Source organism: Gobio gobio (assembly GCF_949357685.1).
Source record: "Gobio gobio genome assembly, chromosome: 13".
Classification (NCBI taxonomy): Eukaryota; Metazoa; Chordata; class Actinopteri; order Cypriniformes; family Gobionidae; genus Gobio; species Gobio gobio.
In genome coordinates this window covers 48,374,051-48,385,705 of record NC_137106.1, presented here as the reverse complement: position 1 = coordinate 48,385,705, position 11,655 = coordinate 48,374,051, and the positions used below count along the sequence as shown (strand labels likewise).

Sequence of the window (11,655 nt, the reverse complement as noted above, 5' to 3'; positions counted from 1 at the left end):
GCAGTTTTAATTCAATTTTATTAAAAAACTCCTCTTACAAAAGGTAAATTATCATTCCAACAATCATTCCTAAAAAACGACGACAGAAAAGCTTCTCTAGGGCTCTTGTTCCTCGTCACTGTCCCCGCTGTCGCTGTCTCTACCTGGGTGTTCAGGCATTTTGGCGTGATCTTCCTCATCCTTCTGCTCTTCCACCACCATCTTCTGCTGCTCCTCTTCCTCAGTGGCCGTCTGCTTCTCCTCACTTTGACTCCGAGTCTCAGGACGCTCTTCATCGGCCTTCACAGGCGCCTCTGATTTCCGCACCTGACGAGGAGGATCCAGGATGTGCTGCTGCACAAACACAAAGAGAAAGACAAATCAAACATAGTATTATAGGGGTAGAAGGTGAACATCGTTTAGATGAATATGTAAATATATGTGCTATGCTCTTTCCTCTCAATAACAAAATGAGCGGTGAGAAAACAGCTGTTCAGAAAGCATCTGATCACGGCGATGTGGATATGTCATGTTCAAGCTCTCCAGTCACGTCTCGTCACGTTTATTATATAGCACTTTATACAAGAGATTGCTTTAAAGCAGAAGCTTTACAGTGTTAAACATGTAAGATCAGTGTCGTTTTAGATTAGTATTACAACTTCAGTTTCTGCTATAAAGCAGCTCTCCAGTGTGAATCGGACCTCGCCGGACTGAACAGAAGAAATTAACCGGAGAAAAATTACATATAAGAGAAGGCGGAGCCTCAGAGCCACACCCACCTATTACATCATTGTCAAAGACCAATGGTAGCTAAAAGGGGTTTACCGGCCAGAGCGAACTCTTCCAGAAAGTTTGCCTTGTAGTGATGGGAAGTCCGGTTCTTTATTAAAGTAATTCAATTCATTTAATGTGCGATTTTTTCGACTAATGGCTTAAAGGATTAGTTCACTTTCAAATAAACTTTTGCTTATAACTTACTCACCCCCTTGTCATCCAAGATAGCCATGTCTTTCTGTCTTCAGTCGAAAAGAAATGAAGATTTTTGATGAAAAGATTTGAGGATATTTCACCATAAAATGGAAGTCAATAGACTCCAAACGGTTCAAGGTCCAAATGAGAGGTTCAGTACAGCTTCAAAAGGGCTTTAAACCACATCAAACGGTACCAGACGATCAATAAGGGTCTTATCTAGCGTCATTTAAAAAAATGTATTCTTTTTTTTAAGTTTTATAAGCCCAAATGCTCGCCTTGATCTGTTCATTGATGCGTGCTCTAGACGTCACGTAAAACGCAAATGCGTTGAAAAGGTCACGCTAGACGCAGGCGCAAAGACGTTTGAATATGTGGATACGGTCCTCCTTCCGCTCATTTGTAAACACTGACTCGGTACTTCCGCCTGCGTCTAGCGTGACCTTTTCAACGTATTTGCGTCAAAAAAATGACAGATGGTTTCGCTAGATAAGACCCTTATTGATCGTCTGGTACCGTTTGATGTGGTTTAAAGCCCTTTTGAAGCTGTACTGAACCTCTCATTTGGACCTTGAACCGTTTGGGGTCTATTGACTTCCATTTTATGGAGAAATATCCTGAAATCTTTTCATCAAAAATCTTCATTTCTTTTCGACTGAAGACAGAAAGACATGGATATCTTGGATGACAAGGGGGTGAGTAAATTATAAGCAAAAGTTTATTTGAAAGTGAACTAATCCTTTAAATGAACAACTACTAGTCGACTAGAAAAGGGGGCAGTCCTACAAAACGTACAGTTTTAATATGATAAAGCATCACGTCAGTAATAAATGATCATGTGTATGTTATATACAGTTGGTCTGAAGAAAAAGGCAGATGGGCTGAATGAAAACGCAAAACTCTGACAGTAGGTGGTGCTTATGGAAAAGCAGAAATACAGCGGTTACCCTGGTACACATATCAGTGCTGCGCTCATAAACACTTCATTAATAAGATATCATAAAGAAGGAAGGTGAAAAGAAAATGGCATTGAAACTTCAGTTCCCTTCACATATACACTCCAGTGGGAGTCTTTCCTCACAGCATTTAAAAACACGGCTGCATCCCATGTGAATTCAGCCACTGAGTTTAAAACATCTTGTCCAAACTGCAGACCAGATGACAACGAGCCGTTCATTTCACAATGTCACGCTCATATTCACCTGCAGTGCGATTTTCATGGCACAGAAAGTCATTTTTATTGATTTTTCAACAGTCACATTTGCTTAACCTTCAGAAAATGTGGTGGTTACACTATTTTAAGGTGTCCTTGGTACAGTGCAATTATGCACAATGCACTGTTATTACTACAGTAACTACATGTAATGTGTAACATGGACATTGTAAAATGAAGCGTTACCAAAGACTTTAGATATTGAAAAGACCGTTTACTCCTATTACTTATTGTGCGTTGCAGTTTCTCCCCAGTTTCATATGGTGGAATAAGTCCCGCCTTCTAAGTAAAGGAGCCAATCACTGATAGGTAAAGTCATTGCATCACTGCAGCTGCCGTTAGAAGATCCGGTTCCCATAGAAACCTGAGGACTTGCGAATTGCTCATCTAGCTTGAAAAATACGCTTTTTATTGCTATTTGAGCATAAGAAACAACATTTATGAGAAAGTTCATGTCAGATTTTGTCGCTGATTTCAAATAAGTTATTTAATTGTGAGTTTGACAAGCGTTTTTTGAAATGTTTTTGGATGCCTGAAAAAGCTGCCCAGAGGCATTACAAATATGGCCGCCGAGTCTTTGAGGGTTACCAATGCTTATTTTCTACTGCCATTTTTACAATACAGTTACCAAACTGTATTACAGTTTAAAACATTGATGTGTGATTTATTTTCAAATAAAATATGACATATTACTTAAGGTCCACCCACACCAAGAACGATAAAGATAACAATTAAAAGTTATTGTTCTAATATAAAATAATAGCAGCGTTCACACCAAAACTGTAATGATATCTGCACAGAGAAATGATAGCATTGGAAACACTTTAAAGGCCTGTTCACACCAGGACGATTTTCGCGCCAACGTTTAACGCCTTGTGAATAAACAAAGAGCGCCAATGTGAGTGTGCACAACGGCGCGCAAAACGCCAGGCATAAAAGGGTCATTTAAAAAAAAAAAAAAACACACCTTGGATTCGCTTTTTTGTTTTGACGTGGCACGTTAAAAACTGCCCGACCAATGAGATCGGCGTTTTTGTTCACGTGCCTGGAGCTGCTGAAGTTTCAGTAAAACACCCCTTGGTGGCGCTCAAGCACAAAACGGTCTTGCCGAGCACACACTGATATGATAAAGAAGAAGTAAGTACACAAAGAAGAAGATGAGCTGTTAAAGCTGTATGCCAGTTAGAAAAAAGTGTGTGAATGATTTTGGCAAGCACGTAAATACTCTCTCTTCTTCTTCTGTGTGACAAGCGAGTGTGAGAAGCGTAAAGTGGCGAAGCACCACCTTGTGTATTAGGGCTGGGTAAAAAATATTGATTTCTCGATTTTAATCGATTCTCACTTTTACAAAACAATATCGATTCTTAAATCCCAAGAATCGATTAGTCATCCTGTTTTCAGTTAATGAATGAAATAAACATTGTAGCGCACCTCCCATCCAATAAATCACAATAATCTTTGTGCTTTATTACTATTGATATAAAACAAGTTTCAGATTTCAGATTACGTCTTTTTTTAACGAAATTCAAAAGCATAAAAACCGCTTTGGCGCTGTGGCGCGAGATCGCTCTGCCGCAGCTCAGCTCAAGAGAGCGTGGAATGCACATGAACAGATCTTCTCTTCCACCATAATACCAGTTACAGCGAAGTAAACATTAATAAGCATCTGAAAGCGTGTTAAAAGATACAGGATAACTTACTAAAATCCGTATCTTGTCACATAGAATAGCTCAAGTGTTTTAACCGCAGAAAGACGTAAGTAAAATGGCTAATAAGTAAACAATGTCATGTAACGTCACATTTACCTTAGAAAAACCATATCCAGTGTCCATAAACCCGTTAGTCAGCTTTAATCAGCTAGAAAAAAATAACTCTAGAGAGGAGCATTTTGATAATTATATGCACCATATTACATATTGATTGTCATTTTTAATGTTCTTCAATTGAATGCATGTATGTAGCCTATGAATAAATCTGGCAGGTTTTTATGACAGCCAAATGTTTATATTTCAAAAAACTAATTGGTGTATAAATATGATTATGTAATTGTAAAGTTAATATTATAACTTTATTATTATTTTATGAATAAAAACATAATTTAGTGTAATTTAAGTGTTTGTATACAAATCAGTTCATTTTTACCTTCAATATTAGTAGGCTAATGTAGTACCAACTGACTCCCATAGTTTACAAAATTAGTTCAGAGATTTGTTTTCTTTGAGAAAATTGGCCATGTATTGTACCTGATATACATTTAAAGTAATCGATATTGAATTGAATCGAAAATCAAATCGAAAGCTTGTGAATCGAAATCGAATCCAATTGTGAAATTTGTGTCAATACCCAGCCCTATTGTGTACCATTTAATGAATTTGCATGTTCACTCGGCGCATCGCCAGTGCAAATCGATTGGGTGTGAACAATCAAAAACGTCTCGGAAAAAGTAGGGCTGTAATCTCCCAGTCGATTTGTCGATTATTAGTCGATACGTTCTGGCTCGACCAAAATTCTTATTGGTAGTTATTTTGCTGCGTTCATTTCATCAGGTGGAAAGCACTAATTGCTAATGGGGGTGTTTTCAGAGCACCCCTGTTTTACCCCTGTTAGGCTACTTTGCTGTATATTATTTATTTAATTGTGAGAGTGTTTTCCTAGTCAGTCCTCTTCTACCATGTCAACAAAGACATCGGCAGTGTGGCAGCATTTTTTAAAAATAGAAAATGGGGGAAAAAGACTAATGCAAATTTTGCAAGCAACAGTTTGCATTTCACAGCTCGACGACAAACATGTCATATCACCTAAAGACGGTAAGATAACTTGTCTGTGTTAGGTTGCCCCGTCTGTTTTGAGTAGGCTATATGACCATATCAGAATTGCCATATTTCAATGTTTTTTATTTGGAGCCTAATGCGCGATGCGCTGTGGCCACTGTTTGTATTAGTTTTGAGCCTTTGCTTTATTTTTCAGTTATGCACTTTATTTCATTTCTGCTCTTGATCTGGCTTGTTTAACAAATATTCCTTTTTATTAAAGTTGACGTGCCTTTTGTGTTTAAGAGTAAAAGCTTTAAGTTAATAGTCTATTCGTGTCTCAGCCGCGAAGCTGAGCTGATCCTATGTTCACAGAGCGGCTGAAATGATAGTGTCTGTCAGTTATTACAATACATGACAAAAACAATTGTCTAAATTATGTTGCATATTCCTCAAAAGTTCTTGTGATATCACTAGTTGTCAACATAGTACTATATTTTGGGAAATCATAGGTTATGATATTGCGCAGGTGCACCTGATGCAACGCATACTCGTGTGTCAGACTCATTTCAGAGCAAAATAATCAGGTCAAAAATGATTTAATATACTGCAAATAGCCTACTAGTTTTTTATGTTTATTTATAATTCATTTAGGCAGACAACAAGGCTACCAAGTACTGCGCACAGTGCGCAGCTAATTAATGTAACGTTTTTTTTTCCTAACGTCATTTTTAGTCGAAAATTTCAGGACTTCAGTCGACCAAGATTTCCTTTGGTTGATTACAGCCCTTGAAAAAAGCTGTCGATAAGCGTGCGCGATATTCGTCCCGGTGTGTACAGGCCTTCAAAGTGATTTTTTTCCCAGCTGATGAACAATAAAAACAATGACAGCCAATCAGAATCCATCCTGCTTTAAAGGGTTAGTTCACCCAAAAATGAATATTCTGTTATTAATTTCTCACCCTCATGTCGTTCCAAACCCGTAAGACCTTTGTTCATCTTAGGAACACAACTTAAATTAATTGTCATTTTTGGGTGAACTATCCCTTTAAACGAGCTCAAGCATTTAAAGCAACAAACGATAAAATTGCAGAGCGCTTAGAATAAACAGATTCATATTGTGCATTAGTGTGGACATTAATATAGTTATCATTCTTGGTGTGAACAGGTCATTAGTTGGTTCATCATTTATCATTTTATATAAGACGGAAAACAAATATCTTACTAAGGAACATGTCGTTTGTGTCTTTATTGCTTAAAGTCATGGGACAGCAATTTGTGCTCTATTCATGGAAACGTCTGGCCTGCTTTAAAGCTCTGCAGTGCACATGAGAAATACCTCTGAAAGCACAAGCACACTTACTTGTCTGTACTGCTGCGTGCTCTGAATCATGTGCATGTACATGTTGTAAACCAGGTTAGCCATCTCTGGCATATCCTTGATCACCTGATCAGGCTGGGCGGAACGCTCCTCTGTCTAGATTGAGAGAGATTGAGAGAGAGAGAGAGAGAGAGAGAGAGAGAGAGAGAGAGAGAGGCTTCAGCAAATTTTTCCAGGAAACAAAAATTCTCTTTAGCTAGGTCAGAAGGCTGAAATTAGACAATTCGCCAGCATATATATTTTTTTCCTGAGAGAGAGAGACAGTGAGACGGAGAGAAAACTGACATAATTCAAACCTAGTGATATAAATGTGATGATACAAAGACTCGAGTCAAAGCTACAGTGGACATACTATGTTCACACAGCAGCCGAATGCGGCCGAAATCTGATTATACAGCCCATTTCTAAAATAAACCCCACACTAAATTTTTAGTTTCAATCTGGAACCTCACATACTGTATATCTGGATGTGACGCCTATATTCAGTTCAAGTTAGACAGATTCTATGGAGTACAACAGTTCTGGAAGTAAAAACTCCATTCATTCTCTCCATAGGGACATTTTTAACGATAACTTGTAAACCTTTTAAGACCTACTGTGAGCTCAGAGGTTGTTAATCAATGGTTTAAGCTTTTATTGACGCCCTCAGCCTGCATTATTTCAGCCTATTTTTAAAATAATCGTTGAACAGCTGAATTTGCGGTGAAAAAACTGAACTGAAAAACCATGATGCTGTACAGAAAATTCCACCAATCAAGAGTTGCAGCGAGTAAATCGGGAAATACCTTTTTAGCTCCGCCCACTCCCATGAAGCACCAATCTAGTTGCTACACTCTCAAAATATTTGTATAAACACTCATGCGTTTCAAATGAATAACTTTATATGTCTCCATGTTTTTAATTCAATGTCACTGGCAATGCTCAACTTTTTTTAGTTAATGATCTGCAAGACTGGGGCTTTATTAATGCTGTTCATTGATTCGAGTAAATTTTGACATTTGTGTATAAAGTGTTTTAATTCTATAATATATGGTGTAAAACCGTCTGAGTGCTGCCCTCTTAAGGTTGAACGGTGGCGACTGCAGTTGAATTTTCCTATTGGAAGTTGTTGGTCATCGTGACGTATGATGGTTCTTCCAACGGCTCACTAGCCACGCCCCGGCATGAGCTAACCACGCCCTCAGAAAGTGGTTGGCGTAGTAACTAGGGTTGGGAACCGAGAATCGGTTCTTATGCAGAACCGAAACTGATTTTTGAAAAATACCAGAAGCGCGAAATTCCTAAGTTTCGGTTCCGAAAACGGTTCTGGTGCAATGTGTGTGCAAAGCGCTGGGAGCGTATCCTTTAGCGAGCGACAGCTCACCTCATCATGAATATTAATTACGTTGCCTGACGCTTCCAGGAGTCCAACCAATTAACGCAGTTCAGCACTGAAAGCCCTCGCGCTACACATTCACGGTTTTGCGTCAGATATTTTAGCATGGTGAAGAGAAAGTCATAAGTATGGATTCATTTCCAAAGAATGAATGAATGACGATGAAGAAAAATGTATCACATGTGAAAAGTTAATAACAGGCAAAGGAGGCTGCATTAGCAATTTGACAAAACATTTTCTACAGCACGGAATCAACCTCAAAACATGCAATGTTTTCAACTGTTTAAGGAAGACTGCTGCACTTTGCACGTCCCCATCGCCAGGTAGGAATTCATACATGGGTAAATGTTATTTCAGTAATTAATATACAACTAATTAATAAATATAACTAATAAATATATTTTATAACTTGGTTTTATTCAGAGAAAGAGAGAGAAATTGTAATAAGACAATTTCAGAGGTGTTTATTTGAACATATTTAATTTTAATGTCCATAAATAATTTTTTTTTTGCAAGAATGGCTTAATTAATACTGTAATATTTGTTCAATACAGGACTTTATTTGACATTGCCAACCTGTAAATTAATTTGAGAGCAAGTAATAAACACAAAAATGATTGTTTGAGTTGCGTATTGTGCCTTTTTCCTTTACCACTATTTGTTTAATTATTTTAATGGAACCGGAATTTGAACCGGAATCGTTAGGCGGAACCAGAACCGGAAAATTTCTCACGATTCCCAACCCTTGTGGTAATGAACAACTATACCGTAACGTGCTGACGTATGTAGTCTAACTTTTATCTGAGGAAATCTGTTTATTATAGGCTATTATGTTTGAACTTATTGGTCCGGCACTGCTTATCGATTCAGTTCATTTGAATGAGAATATATGGCATGTGTCTGATCTATTTTTAGTGGCATTCAGTATAAAGATTTGACTGTTCATAGATTAGGTCAGTGGTCTCATTCTCTCTTGCGCGGCTGCTTCGCTAGCATCATCGGCATCGGGAGTTAACGCAGTTTGAGCAGCGGCTCGATTGATAAGGCAACGGGTCTGTGTCTACAGACAATTCACCCTCCTCCACTTCAGGTGAAGGTGGCGGAGAAAAGTCCTCTACTTCGAATGGCCGCTCTGTTGCAAAGCTGCTGGCGTCACTCTCCATCTTTGCGAGTCTGACAGCTGTCAATCAATCCGTCACTGCGGGTCTCAGGTGTACGGCCCCCTGCTCAGCCCCGCCCTCGGTTTGTCCCCTCTGTCTCCGCCCACTTTTCCAGCATTTTTAAAATATTGCCAGTGGGTGGAGTTAGGCTCTGACCAGGGGTTGAGTTACCCTTTAATGGGATTCCCCTTTTTTTTTGCATCAAATAAATATCTGTAATGTTGTGCTTCACCTCATAGCTGGTTGGTTTGGTTCATGGCTTTAAACAATGCTTTAGCAAAAAGGTAAAGCACTAATGCGCTCCACTGCAACGGATTGATTTAAAACCATTTCCAAAATTCCAATTTCTCCAACGACCCAAGAGCCCAGCCTTAGCAAAAGCAACGGGGAGACATGAAGTGGCGGCTGTCGGACGTGCGTATACTCACAGAGCTGTAGTATTCATGGGGCCGGATGTGCAGCTGCAGGGGTCGAGCGGTCAGCTGGCTAAAGGCTGGCGTCAGCTCATAGCAGTTCTGGAAAAGAGACACTCGAGCAAATATGTAGAGGCCGAGCCTCGCACGAGACATGGCCACAACCAGACGCCGCACGTCTCTGTGCAAAGAGGAAGCAGGAGAGAGAAAACATCAGTCCTGTTTTAGTATCACTGTATACAATTGTTATCATTGTTTTTTCAAAAGGTTTTAAAGTCTTGGTCTATTTAAAAAGTGATTTGTTTTGTTACATTAACTCATTTTTAAACAAGTAAAAGGTTTTAAATAAGCCATGTTTGTCATTTATTGTTACTTTAAAACACATTTTTAACAAGAATTAAATAGAGGAAGTGCTCACCTCAAATGTCCTACAGCTTTAGTGCGGACCAGTGAGAGGATGATGTAATCGTTCTGTTGACCCTGAAACCTGTCCACCGTGGTCACCTACAACACAACAGAGTTTTAAAAACAGGACATCTCAGGCCCTGTTTACACATGGTGTTAAGATGGTTCTGGTCGATCGGATCACAGAAGGGGGAGACACATTTCCGTTTACACCTGGTGTTTAGTCTCTTTTGTCCACTTTCAACCACTTCTGTCCTGATTTCTTCAAGGGGAGGGTCTATTGGCGGGTAAATGTATGAGATTTTCTGATCTTTCGATCTAATGGACAAAATATGCTTGCGCAAGTTACATATGAACGTGACCGGAGACACAGAGAGAGAATAAGCTGTCCTTTCTGCTGGAGAGAGAACAATGTGCTTGGCTCGTTTTTTGTCTTCAAACCTAACTTGGGTCTCCATTTGACAAAGTTTAAATCCTGTCTGGCTAGTGCACTTCCTGTAATGTTTATGCATTAGGTCAGTAGCGGTGAGTAGGCATCTTTTGTGGCTGTTCGAATGCATTCGATCACATGAGCGTTTACACTGCGAAAGCAATCCGGCCAAATGTGTTCTCAACTACCTCTGGAAGTCTGAAAGTGGACAAGCTCAAAACGTTTTAGACGCCATTTACCACATCCACTCGTGATTCGATCGACCGAAACACTTCTTAATACCAGGTGTAAACAGGGAGGATGCAGGTTGGCAGACATCAAGACTAGCACTTAATGAAGGTTTGCACACAAACTGTGTGACCAGATTCCTGAAGTTATGGACTGTCACCTCATCCTGTTAAAGTGCGAATCAGATTAAAAACTCTCACGCACATCTGATACTCCTGTTGTGAACTTTTATCTTCTAAAGTGTAGGAAACTCAGAAGATGAAGACCAGGAGACTTCGGGATCAAACAAAGTTATTCTTTTAATGAGAACTCTCTGTGCTGCAGGTCGTCCGAAAACAGTCTGACTCAAACAGCATACCTGATAGGTTCCAAAGGGGGAGGGATTTACATTGAGGTTGAACAAAGCATGTAAATTAAATATACAGGTTTTGGGAAAACCCGCCCAGACAGAGTATCACCAATCCTACTCCTAATCAGCAAAACTATTCAGACGCATAGAGGCAACAACGGTGAGAGTCTGAAAACAGGTCCGACAGGAATCTCCAGCTGGAAACTCAACAATCTTCCTTTATACCTCAAATGCTCACTGTAAAACAGGCCCAGCAGGAAATCTCCTGCTGGAAAATCCCCAGAATTATTATCTATACCTTAAATACTAAATACAATGTACTTTCTTAAATTTGTAATCTTACACTCCCTTTCCACTAGAATGGTTCACGTTCTGGATCCAGAGACTGTTCTTGGCCAGGCGAACTGAAGCCGGACGTGCGTTTCCACAGACTTGAGGAATCAACACTGACATAACCACTGCTATGTGTTGTTTACGTGACCATAACCATATTTTCTGCAGTGGGACGTTTGAGAATGGACACAGATCGGGAACCCACATCGGAAACGTGTCGGTAGAAAAAGGGTACGAGTGTCGAAGGAGTGAATGTGTGTGTATCTCAGAAACCATGATCAAATCAGCAGGATGACGCTTCTGAGAACACAGGAGGACTGAGTAAAAGAGTAATTCCCACGACGACATTTCTATTACATCGTTTCATTGCATATTTTCACTGCAAAATCAGGCAGTCGAGATGTGAACCAAGTCTGGCCATGATGACATACCGGCTGACATCTGATAGCAGCGACAGCTTTGCATTTCCTGTGGCTGAGTGTTAAAATAGTCTGGTGTCTCATTATAATTCTGCTCTTCCTCGGTCACAGTTGCTAGAGCGCTGCCTCTCAGCAGATGGTGTCCAATGTGAAATTTATCAGCGAGTCTCTGGGAACGCGGACACGTGCTCTCTGCCCGCTGAATACATGATGTGCATACTCAATGAGAGTGGCCCATTTCTGTACTGAAG

General features: G+C 39.7%; 1 protein-coding gene across 2 annotated transcripts in view; it reads right to left on the bottom strand.

The window, feature by feature from the left end:
• aqr (aquarius intron-binding spliceosomal factor) overlaps positions 1-11,655 on the bottom strand; it is a 113,695-nt gene continuing 102,040 nt past the window's right edge. For both annotated transcript variants that reach the window (XM_079833216.1, XM_079833217.1), the window contains 4 exons: positions 9,659-9,744; positions 9,256-9,421; positions 6,275-6,388; positions 1-333 (listed from right to left, as the gene is read on the bottom strand). In XM_079833216.1, coding sequence (XP_079689342.1) covers positions 97-333; positions 6,275-6,388; positions 9,256-9,421; positions 9,659-9,744 — 603 coding nt within the window. In that variant the 3' untranslated portion in view covers positions 1-96. The remainder of the gene's footprint in view (positions 334-6,274; positions 6,389-9,255; positions 9,422-9,658; positions 9,745-11,655) is intronic.